At 36.6% G+C, this 26,259-nt stretch overlaps 1 protein-coding gene across 5 annotated transcripts in view; it reads left to right on the top strand.

Annotated features, from left to right (window-relative positions):
* Positions 1-25,022, top strand: part of EYA4 (EYA transcriptional coactivator and phosphatase 4) — a 154,455-nt gene extending 129,433 nt beyond the window's left edge. For 4 of the 5 annotated variants that reach the window (XM_080583813.1, XM_080583815.1, XM_080583816.1 and 1 more), the window contains 7 exons: positions 8,408-8,497; positions 15,353-15,411; positions 15,519-15,679; positions 17,962-18,076; positions 19,896-20,017; positions 22,398-22,498; positions 24,123-25,022. In XM_080583813.1, the coding sequence (XP_080439939.1) occupies positions 8,408-8,497; positions 15,353-15,411; positions 15,519-15,679; positions 17,962-18,076; positions 19,896-20,017; positions 22,398-22,498; positions 24,123-24,203 (729 nt within the window). In that variant the 3' untranslated portion in view covers positions 24,204-25,022. Of the gene's footprint in view, positions 1-8,407; positions 8,498-15,352; positions 15,412-15,518; positions 15,680-17,961; positions 18,077-19,895; positions 20,018-22,257; positions 22,359-22,397; positions 22,499-24,122 lie in introns of all 5 variants that reach the window. The other variant, XM_080583817.1, reaches the window with a different exon arrangement.
* The last annotated feature ends 1,237 nt before the right edge of the window (positions 25,023-26,259 follow it).

The raw sequence follows: 26,259 nt of genomic DNA, 5'->3' as shown, positions 1-26,259 counted from the left end.
GTGATCCATGATTTTCGTGTTGATTCACTGTATCATAGCTGTCTGGCCTGTACACCTATGTGTTCATAATGGCTTCAGGGAAGGTAGAGGGAAAGTGTGCAGTAAACCCCATTTTCAGAAGGTTAACATGAAAAAGTCAAGGAGAGAAATGAGATGGACTCTAAGCACAAAACATAAAGCAGGACTGAAGCAGATGTTACAAATGAGGGAAGAGTTTATAGAAGAACAAGGACAAGGTCCCTGAGGTACATTGGAGCAGACATTCCAGGCAGACAATGGATTCGACGGGCAAATGGAAATAACTGACAGCATTTGGATGCATAGAGGAAGAAATAAGAAAACTGGAATGATGGGTTTACAGGGAAACTGATGAATCAGGATAAGTAAGACAGACCTGTTTAAGCGCCAGCTGCAGATGTTATTCTTTTACTCCCTAGCTTTTCCATTGCATCTTTGGTCCCACTGGCTGGCTCTAGTCTGAGTAATGCTAGGGAGTGAATCCCTCTCCCCACCAGACAGTTGCACTCATTCTCTTTCCTGCAAGGAGATCCAAAAGACATTCAGGTCACAGAGCAGCAAGTGGGAAAGCAACAGGAAGAGGGAAGAAAAGAGGGAGGGAGTGAAGGAGGGAGAGGAAAGGAGCCACAGTCCGCTGGATGATAAGGTGGGGTTGCCCTGATGAGTCAGCAGGGAGTCCTGCTGGTGGCAGGAGCAAGGGGGAGAAGGGGTTGGGGAAAAAAACAGCATGTAGCAGTGGGAGTGGGCTGCCAAGAGGGACAGAAGTTAATCAAACAAAACCATTAGGGCAGATGTATAGACGGGAGAAAAATGGACAGGGAGAATGTTGGTACACATGCAAAAGGTTTACTAGGTGCTTTGCCATTCAAGAGTAATAAATGCAAACCTATTTTTTCTTAAGAAAAACTTAAAACTTAAACAAGCAGAAGAACTGCTTGTTTGTCGTAAGTTTCCTGCCTCTTTATCTCTGCCAGAATCAGATGCTTAAGAGAAGCCTGTGAGAAAGCGTACATTAGAGAAATGTTTTCCACACCCAAACTCCCCAGCCAATGGGCCAGAAATTTCCAAAGCCAGAACCTGCAGATTATAACTGCTGATGGGCCAGTCCTCTGTGTTTCAAGGCAGATGTTTGCGGTTATAAAAAGAGAAAGCTAATAAGAAAACTCACAGGCCCAGACAAAAATCTGATTTTCTGGAATGCTAAGATAAGAGTAGTTATTCATGTCTTGTACAAAATAGGCTTGTTTATGTTGCAGCTTAACAGTGCCATATCAGTATGCATTTCAATACCCTGTCAAAAACTTCTCTTCTACTGTTTTTCAAACACTGTAACAACAGCTACTTTGTAAGAAACATTTCTAATTAGCAAATCAAGAGAGAAACCTAGCTGAACATGAACATTTGTATTACTTTTGTGTGTAGCCCACAGACTACCACAGAGCTTGCAGAATTGCCACAGTGATGCTGTCGTTTCTTTCATCCCTGTTTGATTGTGCCCTTAGGATGTTTCCATCTCATGCACCTCACATACTCCATAAGCAAAGTCTGAATCAACTATTACAATGTTTTAAAAATCAGAGCAGATTTTTCTAATTCTCAAACATTTATGGATAACTATAAACTGTCTTAAAGACAGCTACAGAAAAGTAATTCCTCTTGGATTCTTGCTTTTGTTATGAGTTTGAATATTTGAGAAAGACCAGTGCTACTGGTCTTTAAGAACTCAACTGTTACTATACTTGATTCTCCATACAGAGATGTTAGAAACAGTAAAGGCATATTAACAGCCAGTAGTATTGCCAGCAGATACAGTTGGCTTGTATAAACCAAAAATATCCCAAGGGCAAGTGAAATTAATGTATTTATACTGCTGACATCAGCATCAGTAAACAAATGTCATGGACAACCATGAAGTAAAAGGAGTGGAATTCTTAAGTAACTTTTTTTTTTTTTTAATATATGTATACTGATAAACAACATCCATATAAATAGAGAAATGTGTTCATTTCCAGGGACTGTAATAGAAAATTAGTAGACTTTTTCCTTTTTTTTTTTTTTTCCTACAGTAACTACCTTTAATATATTTATAGAGAACTTAATGAGAAAGTACCAATTAAGCTGGAATATGTGTCTTGCTGACTGCAACAGTAGACTGGGGCAGTACAAAAGGGAATACAGGGAGAGCTTATCATTAGTAGGCTTTAACTTTTGCATGTCATTGAAGTGTTGTCTAAACTTAAGATGGGATCTGTCTGAGCCTAAGTGCCTAAGAGGTTAGACATAAGAGAAGGGAAAGATAGCACAGCTGCACCTCAGTAAGCTTCTGGTGCATGACCTTTCTAGCAGATGTAGCCCTTATCATTCCTGCATATGATCTCTATCTATAAACAAGGTCTTAATCCAAACCAAGGTTATGAGAATTGGATCACTATGAGGATAAATAACTCATGAATAGTGAAGTTCCCAGTGAGCACAGTGGTCTTTCAAAAGTGTTGCAGGTGCTACTTGTTCCTAGAAAGCCTGTACAATGAAAAATTCTCAGGGTACTACAAAATAATAATGATACTAAATTTTTTTTTGTGATGATTTGTTCTCTGATTAAAAAAAAAATAAAAATAAAATTAAAGGTGTGTAATATTACAAATGCTCAGTTGCACACGTGTATTTTTTCCATATGTATTTTGTATAACAATTGGGTTTAAATATTCTATATTTTAATACTCTAAATTAGATTAGAGAGTCTTTATTGTGAACTCTGGGGAAGGGAAGGAGTCTTTTTATACCAAGTGTGCTCACTTTGTACTTTCAAAGGGTAAAATGCTGTGTTTAGGACCAGTGCAAATACACAAACAAGCAAGGATATTTACCCTCAGTTCTCTTACATCTATTTCTTGATGTGTGAACTTTCATTCTCCTTTTTCATTATGTCTTTACCTAATTTCTGCCAGTGAGCAGGTAAAAACAAAATATTAATAATAATAATAATAATAATAATAAATCTCTCCTTTCTGTGCATTATAGACTGCATGGAGTGCAGTGTGTGGGGTTGGCTGTCATGCTGTTATAGCTAGGGGGAGAGACCAGCAAATTGCTGCCTCTTACCTCAGCACTGGTAGTATAGCTTTGAACTCCACTGAAGTGGGAGAGATTTGGCCAGAGGCGGATCAATGTATCACTTTAAAATATCAAGATATAAAGCATATCCAGAGAACGATTCTGTGTCTTGCTGTTTTCTACCTGTTGGTGCTTCTGTCTGACTTTTGGTGTAGTGGTTATTTGATCACATTGGTCAGAATTAACATAAGGAGAGAATAAAAACTACCCTATACCTCTGTTAGGTTTCAGGGTAACTGTGCTGCTTCCCAGCATTGAAAGTACCTCTCATCGTTCACCTCATTTGCTCATCTGCCTCGTACTTCATAAAATTAGTACATTTCTATTTTTAATTATTTACTACAGTAGTAAATTATGAACATCATCATTTGAGCTGTTATATTATGACTTGTGTGGCTGATGATGGTTTTTGCAGCTGAGCACCAGTTGGCAGATACACTCTTCTACAATGCTGAACTCTTAAGTAAGGATTTGTTGATGTGACAGGACATGTGTTATATTTCATCATCTGTTAAAGTTTATGAGGTACATTCTTATTCCCTGTGAGCAGCATATATTCCCTGCTCCGTTATATTCCAGTTATTCTCACTGATATAAGGCTGATTAAGCTGCATTTTTTCTACCTCAGAGCATTTATATTTCACTCATTTCCCCCAGGTCAAACCAGAGGGCAAGGATGCACAGATAAGTGCTGTGACTTAAAGTGAAACTGGTTAAAAAAAAAAAAAAAAGTATGAAAGTCCCTCATACCCTTGGGAAGATGAGAATGTGATCTCCAAGTGCAAAAATCAAAACCAATCCACACTTCATGATCACATCTTGACATTTTTTATAGAATTGCTAATGCCAGAAAGTTGTCAGGGAGGCCGTGTTAACCTTGTAGACTTCTCTGGAACAGGCTCCGAAGGATTTTATTGCTCACATGCCGCTTGTCTAGTCATTAAACAGAAAAACTTTGTCACTATTAGCACACGTTGACACTCTCAAATTCACTCATGAACATGCTTTAGTTTGTCTATATTAATCGTGTATCTCTCATAACTTCCAGTTGTGCTCTCCATTCACTCCCTCATTGTCTGAGACCTCTGAGTCCATTTTCCTACTGCCTTCTGGAGAGCACGGAACAGAAACTCCTTGTGGAGTACGTGAGTTGTCCTTCATCAGCCACCAGATATGGTTTTTAAGAGATGTATTCTCTTCCTCCAATACCACCTATGTGAAACTCTCCTGGGAACGAGTGTCCCCTATGAGATTGTGAGAGCTAAACTTAAATCTGGGATTCCTGTGTAATGTAGGGAAGTGTCTTTAAGCTAAAAAATATTAGTATATAACTTAAACATTTCCAATCTTTTTCCAGAGGTCAATGCTGTTGTAAGTCTGCTCAGGACAGCCATCCATTGAAAATCTGTTCTTAGAACATTATTCATATATTTTGCTTGTTTGATTTCTTGCTTATGTTTAACACTTCGTGCATACAAATTCCTGTCAAAATGAATCTACCTGACTGCCTGTTTACCTGTTTGTTATGTGAGGCTTTGTATAAAATTGTTTGGTATGTTTGTATTTTATTTTTCCAAGAAATTAAGTTATTTTTGAACATCTAGTGCTGAAAACTGACCTTCCAACATAATATTAAGTAGTTTTCTTCCACTAATGACCACTGAGCTTTTGGGACTTCATTCAAGCCACTTTTCTCTTGGTCAAAACATATAAATATTGGTTGTCCCAGGATATTTTTACCTAGTCTCCCAGGAGGCATTCTAGTGGATGGACCAGTCTAGTAGAAAAGTCCATAGGCAGACAGTCTGGCTCCAGTTTAGTGCCTTCAAAATAATGTAACTAAAGTGGTATTTTGGTATACAGAAGTGCCATAGCTGGTCCTGTTTCCTTTGCATGCATCTAAGATCATGCTTCTGAGGGCCAAAGAGTTATGCTTCTTTATTCTGCAAATTATCTGGGGAAAACTTCCAGATTAGTTTTGTTCTGTTTCGTTTAGTTTCTTAATTATTATTATTATTATTGTTTTTGTTATTGTTATTATTATTATTTCCTCTTTTGTATGTGCTTGTGCAGAGTAGCACAGAACAACAGTCTGCCTTTTATTTAATTTCTCAATTTGCTGTGCTCGAATCTATATCAGCTGCACATTTCTCTCTTTTCAACTCAGTTCTTTGTGCCACTTGAGTCAGTCTGCAACTCCTGTTTTGAGCTGAAAGACAGTAAAATAAAGATTGGGATGTTCCCCCACATTCTGCAAACATTATAAAACCACAAGACACTGACAAATCTGCTTCCTCTGTTTATTTTTGTATGTGAAAGGATGGACTTACATGGCAAGAGCTGGAACTTGATGTCTAATTCTTGTTAAACAGTTGCAGTGCGTGTTTGTTCAAATTTATTAAAGGAGGAATTGTTCCTGTCTTGAGATTTCAATTCCAGTGACTCTTCTTAGTAGATGTTGTTACATGGAGATCCCAGACTGATTTCATGCTAAACTGAAATGAAGTCTCTTTGTTCTATTTTATTTTATAGTACCTGGCAATATCCTACACATGCCTTTGTCAAAACAGGAATGTAAGAAATCTCATTTTAACAGTAATAAAGTCAGGCATAGTTGGTTACAAAAATGCTACTAATAAGAAAATCGTAAAAGCTATGTCATATTTATATCTTTCAAGAATACTAGGCAAGGCAGGAAATTGTGATACATATTTGGTAGTTTCTGTAAAAATAAATTGGATTATAATGGAATATGTTATAGCATATTTCCTCATTTCACTCCACTTCTACCCAGGAAGGGGAAAAAAGAGGCTGAGAATCAGAAGTTTAAGATTCCAGTCTTGGAAGTACTCCAGTGAATAACTTAACTCACATAAATAATAATGAGTTACCACCTGTGCATAAAGCTATGCACATACCTTAGTGTTCATAGGACTGAGGCAAAAAAACATATTGCAGAAACTCTTTATTATATTGTATCTAAGGAGAAAAAAAAAATCATAATTTACTGTGCACAGAAGAAACTGCAAGAGAAAGGAGAGAGGAACACGTGTATATGTGATGACATTTTGATAAAAGCATTATGGCTTGATGAGGAATCTCATGAGTCCAAAGTATTTTTATGATTTGTGTTCTAAGTATCTTACACGAGTTTTTGCAAATCTCCTAACGTGCATTCCTTAAACATCCCCTTGGAAAACTGACCTTTACACTTGCTGCTGCCTTCACCCACATGGCTTTCAGATCCAGTGAACATGATTGCAGAAGACGTATGGGATGAAGTTACATTACTAGGCACTGCCTTTGGTTTTTACTTCTGAAAGGTAGTCTAGACCAGTTCAAAGGTCAGTATAGAAATATTGCCTTTCAGTGCCAAAGAATTGGATCTAACTTTGGATCATTACAATTTCTTACACACTATTCTTTTCTTCAAGTCTGACTTTTTCATGAGCAAGGGTCAAAATATGTCTATGTTTCAGATTTTACCATTAGTTTTTTTAGTGCTTCAGGGCAGAAGCCATCTTTTAATCTGTCTTTGTGAAGCCCTAGAGTAGCAGATGTATGATCCTGATTGGGAAGCCTTTGATCCTAATACTAATGAATGATCATTTGAGGTTTTGAATGGGGTGTTTCTTGTTGTTCTCTTTTTTTTTTTTTTTTTTTTTTTCCAGATGGGAACATACTGGTAAACTTTTAGACTTGTAATCTCAAGGTATTTTAAAAAAAGATTTCTAAAAACTCACGAGTGTCAATCACTTTAAATTATGAAATTTAGATTTTTGTTCTTGTTTTAATGAGAAGAGTATCACATCCACTTTTGAAAAATATTGTAGTATCTTAAGTGTAAAATGTTAGCTGAACCTCACAAGCTCAGGCAGATGATTAAGGCAGTGGAATAACTAGTTACCAGCTATCAGGTAGACATCAGAAACTGTCCATGTGAGCTCTTATCCTTAAAGAAACATAAGATAATATAATTTGCCTCAACCTCTTTCCTAGCAAGCCTAGCAAAATCAAGTTAATTGCCTCACATTTGCTGCACAATAAAGGCTCTTAGACAAACAGCTATTGCAGAACAGGAAATTTCTTGTATCTTGCTGAGGTAGCATGATTTGATAAAATGAAAGCTGACCTACAAGCAGATAGCAACATTTTGAATGAATCCCATCCAGGGACAGGAATCCTGTATTTCAAAATAAGTGAAGGGATTATCTGTAACAAAATCAAACTTGCATATGCTTTCACATTACTGTAGAGCACTTAAAGAATTGTGCCATAGATTATAAACATGCTGAAGAATACTTAGAAGAATGCTTGCAGGCACTTTGCAGAATACCTGCAATAAAACCATACAGGAGATCCTGGGAATTCTTCAGTGAGTGCACAGGAGAACAGTACATATTTAGACTGGAAAGGACAAAGCACAGTGACAATGCATATTGGAGCAGCAGAGTTTAGGGAAGAACTGATATAGGCATAAGCATAGGTAAGGCAGTGATGATTTATCTAAAGAGAAACTCAGTTTGGGGAAATGGACAAGTGTTCAGACTGCCTTTTATACTTTTCTAAAGCAGAAACATTAGAAATTGAAAAGGCCTCATAAACCATACCTTCCTATCAAAGGGTAGGATAATCACTTACAAAGAAATCATTTGGTAGAGGTAAACTACCTTTTCTAGTCCTGTTTAGCACAGCCTTGTTGAGGACTTCTGTGCATCCAAAAATTGGGAAGACAAGCTAAGAGGCCAGAGGAATTGTGTGGTGGGCTGGGTATCACATGGAATAATTTTGTTCCAGCCTCTGCCACTAACAGTACATGGGCTCAGAAAAATCAGTTACAGCTTCTTGACTCTTTCTCTTCTGCCCACAAATTGACAATCAAGATACTTACATATTTTTATAAAAGACTCAGGGATGAAAAATGTAGTATATTTTTATTTTAATATTTTTTTTTCTTATAGGTATATTTAGTAGAAAGTACCCTGCCTGTTTACAGCCTTATTTATGCAGGTTTACATAGGGCCACCAGCCTTCCCCCTTTCCCATAGTTTAGCCAGGTTACAAATGTCTCAACTTTAAAAAAACATACCCAGCTCCCCGAATGTTTTCACACAGGTTCAGCAAACTCTTCTTGTAGTGTTACACTAAAATAGCTTAATACTGAAAGGATTTTAGAGAAATTTGTTGCAGTGATAATGTTTCAAAATGCATTTTTTAAAGTCATGATGTAACTTAAAGGTATTCAAGTAGTTAACCTTGATTTCTGTTTCTTAAGGATCCACCAATGGCAGTGACTCTTGGACTACGAATGGAAGAAATGATTTTTAATCTTGCTGATACACACTTATTTTTTAATGATTTAGAGGTAAGAATCAAAGGAACATAAATGCTGTTATACCTGGGGTTTTGACACAGTGGTTTTGCTGTGCATTGCTGTTTGTTATGTGTGATGCCATATGCTTTTCCAGACTTTGGATTTGTCATATGCTAATCAGAGAGGGGTTAGCTAGGTGGCAATGAGTTCCTGTGGCACCAGACTCCTTCCATGAAATTTAGTGAGATGTGTAATCTGTAAACTACACCTTCCTCTCCAAGACAGATCTTTCTCCTATGGCCATCTTTTCAATGCCTATGGATTTAGAATTTTCTGCAGTGATTTCCAGGAGAGATGTAAGTGTCTCCCATTCTTTCTCTTGAAGTTCTCTACATTCGCTTTGAGGGGGTGGCATCATCTGACCTAAGAGACTACACTATTCTCTTCACACTCCTGAGTAGCCTTTTGGCCTCCCTTCTTGCTCAAAGATAGAATATTCTTCACTTACCTCAAAGACTGCAGCATTAGTGAACTGTGACTGTGTCATCTCCAGTGCTGTAGAAACTAAGGACACAATCTAAATTTTCTTCTGATCATCAGTGTCAAAACCTTGCTATTAGAATATAGGAGCATATGTGCAAGTCATCTCCTCTATTCTTCTCTGCCCCCTGAAGGATACTGTGAGTTTCAAGTGGAAGATTACAGACAGGAATGGCTCATTCTGAAAAATGCCAAAGTGGTTTATGGAATAAAAATTAAAAACATTAAAAAAAATTTAAAAAGTCTCCATTTCCATATAAACTAACAAAGAAGCCTTTCTGAACTTAGTTAAGAAATTTCTGGATTTATTTAATTTTTTGTTAAAAGGACTGAAAAGTTCATCAAGAACTTGTAAGCATTGAAAAGAACACAGTTATTTCTAAATTTTGTGAGTCTAAAGGTTCAAAACACCATTTATACATCTGATTCAATTCCATACTTTTTTGGTTACCTTCCCAGTAATTTTATTTATGACCCTGTATTCCTTTCAGAGACTTTGAGTAAGCCATGATCAATAACACAACTACTCCTTTGTTTGGGTTCTTCACTGTCCCCTGCACTTGGGATACACTCACCACCAGGTTTCTGGAAGCATTACAGATAGGAGTTTGGTCAATCCAGTTATGGCCTCCGCATATCAAAGCCTGTTGTGTATCAAATCCTGTACTGTCTAGCTTGTGGATTATTTTTTTTTCATCTTTTACTTATTTATTTCCCTTCCAGATAAAAGGGGGGAATCTGGAGAGAAGTTCCCATCCAAAATTTTAGATCTGGCAGGCTTTCAAATATCCAGAATGTAGTGTGTCACATCCTGACAATGTGGAGCCTCCTGGTTGCCCACGTTTTCTTCCTGAGGTAACCAGGAGACCACACGTTTTGTCACAACATACCCAGGGTGTGCCACCTGGCATCTGGTCAGAAAAGGGAGAGGCCTGTTCTTGGGGAGCGACCACTGGGGATCACTTGCCTGTGGGAAGCACGCGGACGGACCTCCAAAGGGACAACTGCCTGGGGAGTGGGCCCATCGGCAGTGCTTCACAGACGGTTCGTTTCTCTCCAGAAGTCTGTATCTGCTAACGTGGAATGTGGCAGTCTTACAGCTGTGTTTATTTATCTTTTTATTTATTTTGTGGAACAGACAGTGGGTGAAAAACAGCTCTCAGACTGAACTGCAGGCTTATCAGACCTTCCCCTCACCTAAATCAGTGTTGTCTTAGAGTGGATCCCAGATTTCCCTCTGTGGACAGATATTTCTCCACTAACAGCAACTGGAAGACTTCGAGGTTTTGTGTAAAATGCTAGAGAAAGATCTTTGGTGAATGAATAAAAAAAAAAAAAAATAGGATAAATGAGATTTTTCCATTCACCGGGCTGTTGGTTTTTCTATCATGCACTTCTTTTGTTTCTTTGTCAGCTGTGGGCAGTGGGAAAAGCAGAAGGCACTGGGCTGAACTCCTTGTCATGCCCTGCAGACCTCACTTGTTCTCAGCTCTTTTCATGTCAAGAAACTAGGATCTACTTCACCCTATACCTGCACTGTACTTCCTCTTTCCAGCAGCAGAAACATAGGACAGTAAAACCCTGGATATGCCTTCACCAGTTGGTGTTTTATTGCAGTCTAAGTGAGTCATCACTTGACGATGCGAGTGCATTCAGTGAATGTTCTCTTTCTAGTGCCCTGTACCAGGGATAGATTCCAAATCAATTTTTCAAAGCATTGCTTAAATTTCTTTTTAGCAGACCTTTGCCCCTGCATGTTCAGATTTCATGTGGCACCCAATGAACTTTAAGCCTTTCAGTAGCATGTGCCCCGATTTCTTCAAGCTTGTGCTGTGTTCAAGAGGAAGAGTTCAGCAAAATGGAGCTTTGACCACTTTATATACTTTATTCTTGCTTATGGCCATTGAAGCTTCATTCCATTCTTTATTTATGTTCTTTGTAGATCTCAGGTTCAGCTGTCATAGTTGACTCTCAAATCTGAGTAATCATATTTTGTATATTCTTCATAGGGTGGTTTTAATATCCTGTGTAAAAATTCATACACCAGCTCATTCCAGAGCTTGAACATTACCCTGATAGTTTTCAGTTTTAGATAAATCAAAAAATTGTTCTTGGGGATGCTCTTTTAAAATCTCATAACTCAATCAATTTGATGTATTAGATTTGATTGCATTTCTATATGCAATTATGTCTTTTCTAGCTTGGAATTCAGCTTTGTTTCAAAACTAACTCTATTATAAGATTACCAAAATTCCAAGCTTTGTACTTTGAAGCATGGCATCTTGTGCCAAAGTACATAGATGCATCCTTTAATACACAGATGATTAGATCTGTCTGTTTAAATATGTTTGCAGGGCACATGGCCATTTCTAAGCACTAAATATTACGGTGCACCTACACGACGACCAAGTGATGAATCCTGAGAATTCCCCAGTTCCCCAGTTCTTTTTCTCTCTCTGCTTTCCTTCCTCCATCCACCCGCAGGAGGAGGGAGGTAGGCTATGATCTTGGTGATGATCTGCTGATAGTCATGGTCATCAAGACATAAGATCTTCCGTTCTCGCTGGAGATATGTCTTTCTTTTTTTCAGTAGACAGATTACTGAGATTACTTATACTTTCTTCATCTCTCTTTCCTAGTGCTGAGCCACCAGGTCTCATACCTTCTGCCTTGCTTTCATCTACATCCCACAATAAACAACGTCTCTGTATATGGCAATTGTAATGTACTAATGAATTTATATTCCTTTATGTTTCAGTCATAGCATCCTCCAGGCTCCCCTTTTTTCTCTCTCTGTCTAGGTTACAAGCACTGCATACCAAGGTCTAGTAATAACAACCAAGTTATTGAAAGTTATCACATACAAAAATAAAGTTTTCCTTCCTCTATGCAAATCTGTCTCACTACAATGACTGCTGATGCAGAAATTCCAATCTGTTGAGACATTCCCCACTGACCCAGTAACCCATGTCCTAATCAGCCAAGCTGCAGTTTTATTTCAGGCTAGGCTGTTCTCCAGCTATTTCATTCTCAGTGTATAAATTTTAGTTAGTTTGAGAAGTATCACTTGGGAGGGCAGTTGGTATTTTGCCATGAAAATAGGAGTCTGGTGCTCTAGAAAGTTCATGTGCCTAAGCAATGTTTAGAGCTGGGACTAAGGTCAGTAACAATAGCCAGAGTAAAGCATTCTGTTCTCAATCAGGTAAGGAATAAAAGGAAGCTTTTGTTCATATCTCAGTATTAATTTTAAGCCAGCTTTTAAAAATGTTGATAAAACATGCTATGCACACCCACAAAACAGTTTCTACAGTTTGCAAGCGTGAATTTGGACATGAGTCTTCAAACTCTATCATCCTCCATTCTCTGGAGTAATGTAAGAAAAGCATATTTATTTCAAAAAAACTGAATTACATTTCCATTTTTATCATAATCGTATCATATTTTAAAGAAGGTTTTGTTTTGTTTTGTTTTGTTTTCTCATTAGAAATGGAAATGAGAGAGAAAAAATAGATATAAATAAGTCTCAAAACTTGGGAGGCAGGTCAAACTGGTTTTAACAGAAAATGAAGCAAATACATAAAAAGGGAGGTTTCTGTATAATCTGAGAAAGCATAGTGTTGAATATTTTAAGGGTGATTTGTTGATTTTGTACTCTCAAATTTTCAGTCTCTAAAAATTGCTGCAAAGAATTGACTGTACTCAGATATAATTGGTACTGCTTCAAGCAAAAACCTGTTATTATACCTAGATTCCTTTCCTGTACACCCAGTATTATGAAATATATTTTATCTTTCTTAGTTTTGACCTTGCACTGACTTGTGACTCGAGTATAGTCAATACTGTAGCTGCTGTGAAAAGCATTTCACCTTAACATATAAATTAACAGAGATCTTTCCTTCCCTCCTCCCCTCAACTGTTTGGTCTCTTTTACAAGCAATTCAGATTTAGCGTTGTGCCACCAGTTGATGAGAACTATCTCCAATCTGCTTAAACTGTCTGCTTTTTCTTTTTCTTTTCTTTTTTTTTCTTTTTTTCACCCCAATTTGTAAAATGTAATCATTTTACTTGAAGTTGATGAAGTAAACAAGAAGACAAAATAAAATGATGCAAAGAGTGGGGGGCACATGAGTTTACTGTTGGTCAGCAAATGGGTATTGCCATATTGCTTAGCAGGTGAGCAATAGATCTTAGGGGAGAAGAGGAAGGGGAAAAAGGAGGAAGGTAGGGGATGTTGTTGATTTGGATCCTTTCATATGGCTGAAAACTTAGCAACTTTATTTCAGGAACAAGAGGCATCAATCATGTTCCCCTCTTCTGTTGCTGGAGTCAATGAAAAAATTGTTAGATAAAAAAGTAAAAGTGAACAGCTGAGCCTTTGCCACCCACTCATATTAAACTTAATAATTAAATTGTCAGTGGAACAGTTATCTGTAATTTTCAAGGCTGGAACATTATAGCTGAACAGCTTAACAAAACCCAAACAGCACAGAGAGTCCTTCTTATCCATGAGGACTTCTGTGTACCCTCCATTTAATTAGTACATGGTCAAATCCACAGGACTGTTTTTTAAACTTTTAGAACTATCTTATGCTTTGACCAGTTCCAGTGTAATCAGTAAAGGTGATTAGGAAACCAGATACTGCTCAGATATTACAAAATATCAAGTTAGATTTTTTTCCCAGTGGGACCTTTCCTCTGAGTTTTTAGCTCCTTTTCTACACTGGGTGGAGTCCAGTTGCATTTTTCTTTTTTTTGAGTTTACATAATAAATTAGGATAAAGGAATGAATCTTTTATTTCAGCTGTCACTTCCTTTTTTCTTTCTCTTTTCATCTGCTATTTACATCCAAAAGCACCTTCTTTAAAATATTCTAAAGCTCAAGCTAATCTTCTTAGACAGAACCAAAAACTTTTATTTCTCCATTGGGGAGAAGAATGATTCATTTGTCTTCCTTGAACGCAGGTCTTTCATGCTTGTCTTAATGTATTAAGCTAGATGAGCCCAATTTGGCCATTCATTCTTTTAGACTTGGTACATACTTTTTAATTATGATCACTTGTATTAAAATGACATCTTATGAGTTTATTTTATACACAAATTGCTATTTTTTTAACTTCATGTGGATAAAAGTCTATTGATGTTTTCATTCAGTGCAAAGCAAACAAAACTTTGGACAGAAATGGTAGTTCCCTGAAATCAAGCTTCCAAAATTCTAGGAACTTGTGGTACACACATTTGGAAATCACACCTCCGATCAGATTTATCCTTCATCTGGACAATTTAACACTAGTTCTAGACTGAGGTCTGAAAATCTGAACTGCGTACTTTTGCATGTCACAGACTCTGAATTAAGCATTGCTTGTGAGAAATATTATTTGAAGTAGATGACTCAAATGACTATTTGAAGCATTAAACTGTTCATTTTGAAAGTTCAGCCTCATTTTGTCTTAGTGGTGATACTAAATCAGAAAACATTAGCTGGGGAGTCATTTGTATGTAAATACATCCTTGAACTTTTTCATAAATAAAATGGGATTATGTTAATGACAGCTATTTGAAATATTAAAAAAAAATCACTTACATAGAATAATGTAAAGTCTCTGGATACTGGATTTCCAGTGTGTCTTTGGGGTAGGTTATTACTGCTAGCAACTACAGAAATTAGTAATACGATGCCTGTTTGTATTTACTGTTGCATGGTGGCTTGAGATTTTTATTTGTGCTTCCCCTGCATTTTCCTATCTTTCTGCTGTAACCTTTGTGCAGAAAAGGATATTTAATAGCTACCCAATTATAAAAACAGACTGGGGGGGAGGTCAGGTTTTCAATGTACCTCAGTTCCCTGGAATTACTTCCATCCCTTCTGAAACCAGGAAATAGTCAAGTTCTCCTTGATTATCTGCAATTTCCCAGCCAAAATGATTTGGAGAAATCAAGACAAGAATCTGATAAGCATCCAAACTCCTAGACACTCAACAGAAATTACATGCCTTTTAAGGTTCATCATCGCTAGCTTTTAGGGAGCAGGGGAATAAGGTTTCAGTGATTTTGGAATATTGGTGTGCTACGGAGACTACAGGAGTGAATTGTAATTGTCCTTTTTTCAATTAAAATAATTTTATGGAAAGTCACACTAAAATTACAGAGCACTTTTCTAAAGGCCTGTTTTAACTGATAATTTATACAGCATAGGAATTGAGGGTTGTATTAAGGAAATTGATGGTGGTAAAAAGCTGTAAGTGTACATACACTGCCATCTCCTGGTACAGTTAGTGGCCTGCAACGATCATTTCTTCATCTGTATTGAGCATTTGGTGAACATACTCTCCTTTAAAATAATTTATCATTTGATGTTTTTTTCAACAGGAATGTGATCAAGTTCACATAGATGATGTTTCTTCTGATGATAATGGACAAGACCTAAGGTAAGATAGAGCATTTATTTATTTTTTTTTTTCTTTAAAGATTAAATACATTGAGAATTTACAGGAATACATTGTATTTATTTTTACTGTATTTTGGGTGTTTGCAGTACCTACAGTTTTGCAACTGATGGCTTCCATGCAGCTGCAAGTAGTGCAAACCTTTGTCTGCCAACAGGTGTAAGAGGAGGGGTTGACTGGATGAGGAAGCTGGCTTTCCGTTACAGAAGAGTAAAAGAGTTGTATAATACTTACAAGAACAACATAGGAGGTGAGTTTAATTGTCACAAACAATTTAGAATGCTGGTCAGGTTCAACTGCATGGCAATGAACTTCTGCCAAATGAAATTGCCTTGCAAGCAACAGAGTGAATAGAAAATTATTTGACTGGACCTTGAGCTATTAAAAGTCCCTGACTGTAAGGACAGATCCAACATTGTCCTGTTGTGCAGGGGAACCAGAGATGGAGAAGCAAGACAGGCTTCCATTTTATTTGCACAGAGGCCACTTTTCTCCTTCAGATCTAGATTAGCTGTACCTACATCCTCCTGACTTACTTTTAGGTTGAGACACTTATTCTACATCAAACAAGCTGTTACTCTAGGAAAGAGGTTGTGTAATTTTCCACAGTACAAATTGCTTCTGGCTGGCCTTCTTTTACATCCTACAATTTCTTGAACCAGTTGGTAACAACATACTTGCTGCTTAATTCTCTGCTCTGCACCTGCTAGCCTGTTTTCTCTAGTGAATGCAAAAAAACTCTAACATTGCTGTACCACTAGGCCCTTTTGTTAACTCTATAGCTTACACCGTTAATTTTGTTCGCAAGAAATCCAGTTTCCTTTGTGACAAGAACTCTTCTCTTACTACTTTCATTCATGTACTCACTCATGTCAGTGCCAGCAAGCCTTTAGGAAATCATAGCAGTCTAGTGGCAAGAATCTGTCCTAGAGAGTCCTGTGTGACTTGCAGAGGCCTCTTCTGAGGAAGGAAATAGGTCAACTGACTACCTCAAGAAGAGACTGAGAGAACAGGGAATATTTCTAAAGCCACAGTTGAGGATGAAACAAGGCCAATCCAACCAGGAAGCAATCCAAGTGAACACTCTCCCATTCTACAACATGGACTTTTTCAACTCAGATGAAATTTATTTTAGAGGAACCTGAAACTCAAAGGAAGTCTCATCTTCAGCAAAACTAGCTTGGTGTACTTTTAGCACTTCTTGCCTTCTCAGAAATGGGTAGCAGTCTACTAACATGGACAGTGAATTAGTCGTTAGCTTAATGATTTTCTACATTACCTAAATCTGGCATACATATGTATTTTATGTTTAGTAGTTCAGAGTCTTTAAATGCCACAGGATAAAGCAACAGGAGCAAAGGCTAGTAATAGTTGGATGGCTTTTAATTGCTCTGCCTTGCCCTTCATTGATGTCATGAATGGAGTTGTTATATATTAAGAATACTTGAATCATTAATATCCATAGGTTTACTGAGTTTTTCTTATAGAATCTCATAACGCATCCACAATTGCAAAACTGTTGCACTTCATAAACCCTTTAACATGACTATCAGTTTATATCCAATAGCATGGCATAGACAAACATACTAGGAAGTACCATCATTACAAAGACAGAGTGCAGATACCTGGTGCATCGTATTAAAGTTTTTATTCTCTTCCACAAATCCTGCTTCAGAAATATAATCCATCCTTTCTGAGCAATTTCCTTCATCCATCCACTACATGGTTTGTTTGTTTGTTTGTTTGTTTTTAAATAATCTTTTTATCACATATGTATTTCAGAATAGCTGTTAGTACACAAGAGTAGGCTAGATCAAGCTAGGCATTTTAAGTTGATTTGTTTCACACTTTTTCTGACAGAGAAGATGGATAATAACGGTCATGAAGCCTGCTTCTCTGTTCTTCCAGTACCATATCTAAATTTAAAATAGCTTGGTTCTGAAGAAGTCAGGTTTCAACATGCAGTTAGCTGGGTATTTTTGAAATCTGACCATTCATACATAAAAGGAGATGTTAAGGTGCTTTTAAAGACTACCCTAGGTACAAGAACATAAGATGTACAGACATTTTGGGACTGTAAATGTTATAAAAGGAGCTATCATTACTAACTACAATAGGATGTGAAGAGCAAGCCATCAGTAAACAAATGTACTTCCATATGCATAACCTGAGGTTTACCTATATACAGTCATAAGCAGGGCAGTTTTTAACATACACAGATAGTGCAAAGGCAAGTTTATTCTGAAGTTGTTTTTTTCTGAGTGTCTCTGCCTATGATCCCCATGGCATGTATCCACTTCTCATTGACTCTGATAGAGTGTAAGACAAATGTAAGAACTTGGTTTGAAAAATGTGTACTTTTGAGAAGTACACTTTGAACATAGTCAAGTATACTGAATATATGAAAAATAATAAGATGATGTTTTTTCATATTTTGGTGAAATGTAAAATTGAAACAAATAGCAAAAATCTATACATTCCAACTAATACAGAATTTAATTTTATTTATTTTCTTGCTTTTTTACATAAAAGGACTCCTGGGACCTGCTAAAAGAGATGCATGGTTGCAATTAAGAGCAGAGATCGAAGCTCTGACAGACTCCTGGCTAACAAATGCACTTAAATCATTATCAATTATCAGCACAAGGTATGTATTGAGTCTACTATTAAAAAATATATATTTTTTTAGCTGTAGATATGCAATGGCTATTTCTGACATTTTAGGTTGCAATACACTAGTACTTTCAAAGAACATTATAGGTCTAACATGACTTTTGAACAGGACATAGGAAAGATTCTACAGAAATTGATTTCATTTTCTGTGATTCCAGCATTTACTAGTATGAAAGGTCTTTCAAAATGTGGTATATGGTCCTGTGTACATTGAAAGGGTATTTTAGAATTGTGAGCCAGCCTTTAAGTTATAGTCTTGCAGGCAGCATCCTCTGAACTCCAGGTTTCTGTTCTGGGCTTCAATGTTTGTGCCTATTCACAGTGGTACCTAAGTACTGTATAAATCCCAGAACATTTTCCTTCAGTTGTTCCAAATGAATCAGTATGATTAAGTATATATATATAAGTTTTCAGAAGAATGAATATCTGTGTTTGATATTACAACTGAGATAAAAGTCTGGGTTCCTAGTCATAAGACATAAAATTAATTGTTCTTCTGAAATAATAAACCTGTGAGCAATGCTGCTGATTACTCATTTAATATGTATTTCATTAGAAATCCCCCCTCCCCTCCCCCCCCCCCAAAAAAAAAAAAAGTTTAAAACTATAAGGAAAGAACAATGTTAAACCATCTTGCCTTCTGAACAAGTCTGGGAAAAAGCAATCAGCATTAAATTAAAAGAACAAACATGGAAAAATGTGGAAAATTACTCTAAATGTAATTACTTTTGCAATACGCTTCTCACTTAGCTATTGTTGTTTTTTATTTTAATAGTCTTAAGCACCTCAAGAGAAAAAAAAATGTAAAACAATTGTGTATGCCACTATGTGTAGCTCTGCATTTCTTTCCGAACTGCTAGTCTTCAGAAAAACATTGTGTAGTGAAGATTAGTTGAGCACTGGAAGATTAATTTGATACAGTTATCACTTGCTCAGGACTGTTAAATAATAGTCTTTCATCTTGTCTCAAAGAATTGTACAATTATAAATCTTCAGAAGATATACCCATGAGGCAGCAAAACATTACCTACATGTTACTGACAGGAAACTGAGATACATTAACACAGAAATAGAACCCTAAGGTCTTGCTTGGAGCTTTTGGAAGGACCAGGATCAAAAGTCACAACTAGTGGCTCTCAGCTGCATGTTCACACCACAGTCATACTGCTGTTGTGTCTGCAATGGCCTGGCCTTCAGTTTTCTGTTGTGTAACAGCTAGCTCAGCTTCTCCATTCAACTTTTCAACCTCTCCATTCAGTGCTATCTTCTTAACATAATTATGATTCTCTTTCCCTTTTCTCAGAAAAACTCTTACTCTTGAAACATGAAGAAAATGATGTCAGGGTGCAGAAATGTATACTGGTCATTTATTTTCCCTCAAGACAGGAGTAACAAATGGTGTTTCTGCTTTCTCCTAACACTTGAGTTTGGCTGGTAGCTAGTGCCAAGTAATCACCAGCAGGAAAATGATGCTTTGAAGTCACTGGGATGTCTATTCTCAGAGGCAGTTAGTGATCTTATATGTCTATTTCAATGGACTCATCTTCAAGGACCTGGTTTTCATAAATTAGCATGGAATACTTCCTGCAAATCATGCCAACATAAGTCTTAAAGGATTTTGCCAAAAGGTTTACGTATATTTTTCTGGAACTGACGGCGCTGAGTAGCAAAACCCTGTGAGTGAAAGTAAATGTAGAGGAATCTTGAAAATATGCTCTACAGCTGGTTCACCTCATCAGCATTTGCGTAATGATTTTAAACTATTCAAATTTGAATTATTTCTCTCTTTTTAGGAGTAACTGTGTAAATGTGTTGGTAACAACAACCCAGCTTATCCCAGCACTTGCAAAAGTCTTGCTATACAGCTTAGGAGGAGCTTTTCCTATTGAAAATATATACAGTGCAACCAAAATAGGTAAGAAAATTATTCTTTTATCTATTCTGACTACACTGCATTATCAATAATTTTTTGCCTGTACTGGATGGATTCAAAACGATTTTCTGGACGCTTACATTGTTATTTAAAACATGCATGTTTAGAGTTGTTTATGTCAGAATCCAAATTCAGCTTCCTTTCAGTTATCCCTAAAGGCATGTAGTTTCCAATACTGATTAAAAGCCTCAGAAAGTCCTAATTCAGATACAGAGAATATAAAATGTGCAGAAAAGAATTAAGAAAATTGTTTTGTTATTTCAAATCTAAACACAAGGGGGTTTTGTTTGTTTGTTTGTTTTAAATAGTCTATGCTCTGACCCTTAACTCTACTTAAGCTAGACCACAGCTTCACAAGCTTACCTGCAAACATAGTATATCACCGAGGGTAATGAAAACTGGTACCAACAGAAGCTGGGTTGATGGATGCCACAAGGGCATGTCCTTAATCTGTTGCTAACATGCAACAGAACAGGCTTGTGTACAGTTTGGAAATTCATGGCATTTGGAAATCACATCCCAAACTGTCTTGCAGTATAAGAAAAGTTACCATTCTTGTGTGATATGACACAGCCTACAATGATGGATAATTTTGGCAGACTTTGTGATTTACCATTTATTCATTTAAGAATGCTTAATTTCAATACCTGTGATATCTTGTATAACAAGGAGATTGACACTTCTTTTACAAAAGTATTACATTTCATCTCCTTAATGATTTTCACAAGCGAAAAAACTTGTGAAGAGAAGTGAAAAACTAAAAATATAAAGTGTATTCTAGCAGTGTCAGGAAAATCAATTATCTCCATTATCTGTTAATTAGCTGTAGCTCATCCCTTGACACAGAAATGCCTCGAATCCTTTAAAAAAAGTCAAGGCACAAAGTATCCCCAAAACAACATGACATTGAACAGCCTCTGGAATTAATGTCATCTGTCATACAGCCTGTATATGTTGGCTTCAGTTATTGAGATTGCACTCAGGCCAAAGGAAGGTGCATTAAGAAATCGTGCCAACATCACCAAAGGAGGTAAAGAGTGAAATACAGTCTTTGGAGGCTCTTTGGAAGGAGACCTGCACCAGGATTTCCTTCCTAACAGCAGTGTGGCTAGAGTTACATCCATGTCAGGAACACAGCAAACTCTTTTGAGTACAAGATCTACTTTTCATCTCAGTGAACTCTCCACTGTGCTGAGCACAGGACAAAAATTGTAGTTTTTGCTTGCACATACTGAAATCTCATCCTTGTTCGACAGTTAATACATGCAACAGTTTTTGTAATCATAAGCCTCTTCCTATGGACCATCTGAAAAAAAAAAAAAAAAAAAAGAAAGAGAAGAGCACTATGAATCATAGATCTAGAACTCAGGAGCTTGTGAGAAGAAACTGAAAAGCCTGGGATGGGGTGTAGGGTATATGGGGAGGACATACTAACAAACCAGGTATGAAGCTATTGCAAAGAGGAAAGAAAGAATCTTTCTCCACATTGATGGGAGGTATGACAATAAGTGATGATTTAATTGCAATGATGCTTGTGTAGGTTGCAAATAAAAGAGAAATTTCCTAATGGAAAAGTTAATTAAATATGGATATTGCCTGTGGAAAGAGTGAAATCATCATATCCGAACAGTTTAATTATCAATAGCATAAGCATTTGGTGATAAAACCGAAGCTGTAGTACATTGGGAAGACGGGTAGATGACTTTGCAGTTTATTGTTTGTTGATACTGGTATAGCCTGCTTGTTTCCACTTTCCTCTAAAGAGCCAAATACTTCATGGAAATTCTCCCAGGAACCTGTTGTCTAATTTTATTTTCTGTGTCTGTTGTTCTCCAAACACATTTTCCATTGCTCCATGAAGCATTTTTGCAGATATGTTAGAATTAAAATTGTAGCTGTCCTTGAAATACTAATACTACAATAATAGGGAAATATTTAAATTCAATTATTCTTTCACTAACCTATTCATTTTCGCAATGCTTCTAATTTCTTCATCTTACTTAGTGGCTTTCCTGTGACTCTTAATAGATTTAGGTTTATCCGAATCAGCTTAGTGTCATTAAGGGAACTAATTCCTTCTCAGCAGTTTCAGCTCTAAGTCACCAGGCTGGGAACTATAAAAAAGTAGTAGTAGTAGCAATGTCTTACCACTGCAATTATCCTTTGTAGAGCGTCATGATAACTTGCTTGATAGCTTGAACAAGTAGTGCATTGTTTTTCAGGCAAAGAGAGCTGTTTTGAGCGTATAGTGTCCAGATTTGGCACTAACATAACTTATGTTGTGATTGGAGATGGCCGAGATGAGGAGCATGCAGCTAATCAGGTAACTTCACTCTGAACTCTTATCTCATTTATCTTCCAGGAAAAGAAAGTTGCTTTGAACGAATAATGCAAAGGTTTGGCAGAAAAGTAGTATATGTTGTAATTGGGGATGGTGTAGAAGAAGAACAGGCAGCAAAAAAGGTAACCTGTCTCCTGAAATGTTGGTGTGATACATAGCTACTAATGCAAGCCTTTCTGTTTGCATTTCTGTCAATGTTTTACAATGGCAGAATGACAAATATAATTTCAGTCTACAGGTGCAAGGCAACAAGAGCATGATGAGATCAGCACTTATAGTAAACTGAACCATTTGGATTCTAGCATTTGCTTCATTTCAGTTTGGAAAGAAAAAAAAATGCAAAATTATTTAAAAATAGACAAAAAATGATTGGGTCAAAAATGGCTGACTATTTCAAGCAAATTACATATAAAAAGAAGACAGCAGGGGTTTGACATGAAGGTTGGGTGTTCATTTTCACTGTTTTAAAACAGTGAAAGCAGAGTGGTTTAAGAGAAGTGTTACAGAGAATGTGGAAAGCCATTAAAAGGATTGTAAAGATTTTTTGTTAACATTAACAAAGATCTGTAGGTAGCTGGAGCAAATATGATGAATATGAACATTAATAGTTTGCTTCAAGAAAGACACATCTGCAAATTAAAAAAGAAAACAGCATACAGATTGTGCACCAAATCTGTGTATCTAAAATAACAATAATAATAATAATAAATCTGGAAGGTTGTTTCCTCATCTTACGAGTAAAAGTCTAAACTTCATCAGATAAGTTTTCATGTTCAAAAAGAGATCAAAATGGTAATAATTTGAATTGTATTTCATAGTACTGGCCCTGGAAATGTGCAGAAAATTGAAAAATTTTGCCTCAGGACATCTGCACAAGGCAATTTACATAAACATCTTTGCTAGCAGCAGTAAAATTAAGTGTCTTTTTAGTGTTAAGTTTTTACGGTGTAATTAGAATTAAAAGAAAATGAAAATATCTAAAATGCTCATTCCAAATGGTTCCTTGATATAGGTACAGTACTGGTGATGGGTCTTTCATAGTTTGTGCTAAACAAAGGTGGTTGGATTGTGTACTTTCCAGTTTGGCATGCTTTTTTCTTAATGTTGGCTATATTGCATGAATAGATACAGAATTCAGAGGGACGGATGCCTGTTACAAATAGATCTGAACAGAACATGAAAGTATGATTTTTATTCTATTCTGATCAATTGCTGAAAAGATAGTGCATATACCTGCACTACATCTCTTATACTGATGCTTTCTGTAACACATTATCTTCTTTTAGAAACAGAAATGTGTTATTTTCTCCAATTTTTTTTTTCTCCTAGAAGGATAAAACTGTAATTTAACTCTGTTTTAAAGTGTTGTGTGTGAACCCTCATTTAATGAAAGTCTTATAACTTCGTCAGATGAGCTTGCAAAGTATAACAAGTGGAGCAGAAACTGTTAAAGCTCCTTTGTATGGATTTCCCTGCTAAAACTATAGCAAATAGCTTACCAAATAATGGGCTCTTTCCAAAGAAACTATTAAGAAAGACTGTCTAATTATTTTACCTCCAGTTGGACTATTAAGATCAGATCTATTTTGGCCTGATTTTTGTTAGCACCTTACTGGCAAAAATCAATCCTGAAACACAGTGGTGTAAAATCCATGGTGGTAATCTGACTAGACTTGTGTATCAGACACCACCCTCTGTCATAGCATTCATTGTTCCTGACCTTTTTCCCCCCTCTGACAAACACAGCACAACATGCCTTTCTGGAGGATATCCAGTCATTCGGACCTCTTGGCTCTCCATCAAGCACTGGAACTAGAGTATTTGTAACTGTGTTCTAAAGTTGGCGATCCTTTTTATATATATATATTTCAAGTACACTGAAATTTTATGTGTGATTCAATGCCTCTGGCTTTACACATATGAATTGTCTTAAGAAGGGAAGAAATATTTGGAATTAAAAATTCCAAATTGAAGAATTCAGATTGCTGAATGGAGTTAAAACATTAGTGCTACGTAAGGAAGCTCTATGGTCTTATATATGCAACGTTTTTAAATGAATTAAAACTGTGGAGGTTGCTGGTACACACCAAATGAGCCCTGACAGGAGGACTCAAACTGGCAAAGCACCAACACGCGTTTTCCAACCGACAAGGTGGTGTTCAACAACATTCCTCAAAATGGGATATATTCTCAGCACTGAGGTTTGAACCAGACTTTAACCTACCTAACCCAGAAAATCTGAATTGGAATGCACTCAGACTGTATAATGACAATCCTGTCTAGACCTGTAATTTGTGTAAATTATTGATGAAAATAATTTACTGTGACTTTATTAGCAGCTGATTTTGGAAGTGGATGCAATTTTTCTTTCTTTTTTTGGGGGGAAGGGGAGGGAGAGGGTTATATAATATTGTCTCTTTTATAAGTTTGGCAAACAGAATGTGCATAATGATGTGTTGTGCCTTAAAGAAAAGACTGTGTTTGTGTGTTATAATGTAATTTTGGTTAAAAACTATGTAGATAAACAAAAAAAAAGCTTTTGTGATAATTTTTGACATGACCAAATTTGAAATTCAAAGAAATCAAAGAGCAGGGCTGCACCAAAGCATTTAAGTATTTGTTGCAGTAAGAAAAAAAAATAATAAAGGAAAGTTTGTGTTTTTATTTGGATTCTCAATAATTCCACTGATTGTTTGAGGAAAGTTAAGAGTATGTTGGGAGTTTGATATTGGGGACCGCTACCTTGAAAGCTAAAAAAAAAAAAAAAAAAAAAAAGGGTTTAACTCCTTCAATATCAGTTCTTGATTCTCCGATGACAGAGCTAAGAGCCATATTCGTGAATTACTTAGTCCATTGAAAGCCATACAGTGACTACATCTGCTGTGTATGAAAAAGAAAATTCCCACCCAGCAGAAAAAGGTACCTGGAGATCACTGGTGGCATTACTGGAGGGTGAAAATGTGGTATTAAGCACAGGTGAGGGATAAAACACGAGTTCTTTAGAAAGAAAAAAAAAAAATCCCAAAGAATCTCTTACCAGTCAGATGCATAAATTATTCTACATTTAGCATATTCAGGATCAACACAGGCTGCTGGAATTGCTGGCATTATGACATTGACCCTTTCAGGAGCACAGTCTACTTTGGTAAATATAACAGCATTTTGGTGGCTTTTCCATTTTGTTCCACATAAATTTGTCTTCTGTCTTGGGTCAACATGATTTTCTTCACCTATTTTTGATTACACAAGAGTATTACACAGAAGCAACCCTAAGAGTCTTTGAATCCAGAAATTTCAATAGCATGTCAGATATATGAAGAGAGGATAAGGAAGGGATTTTTAATGAAGAAATATTGAGAAATATATTACAATAATTTTATTCATTTCTATTAATAATTATGGTCCACATAGTGATAATTACCTTGCAAGTTTTGAACATGCTGCCTTTCAGCTTTGGAAAATGAGCAAGGTCTGTATTTGACGCAAGGTCCCTAGCATCCTACATGCAGCTTGAGCACTCTGAAGAAACTACAAGTGGTTCATCTCTCATTGCAGAAGAAGGAAACCGCTTTTTGGTGTATATCACTGTACATGTAGATGCCTAAGGTTTCCTGTGCTACGAGTGTGCAAGAGATGTTAAATGCACACTCCAGAATGCTTACACAAACACAGTAGTCAGCACTGAGATGTTCTTCCATCTATGTGCTGTGAAGCCAGCATATGTCTAGTCATCACATATTAAACAAATTTCATCTTTGTTGATTGCATGAAAGTTATTTGGTAGGTGAAAGCCTAAAGCCACTAAAAGACCAATACAAAACTCCTTTATAACTTCATAAAAATGGAATTTCTTTGCTGCTTTGGAATTCAATATACAAGTCAC

Source organism: Anser brachyrhynchus, assembly GCF_964034855.1.
Source record: "Anser brachyrhynchus genome assembly, chromosome: 3".
Lineage (NCBI taxonomy): Eukaryota > Metazoa > Chordata > Aves > Anseriformes > Anatidae > Anser > Anser brachyrhynchus.
The sequence above is the reverse complement of the archived record's forward strand: the minus strand, read 5'-3'. Positions and strand labels throughout refer to the sequence as shown.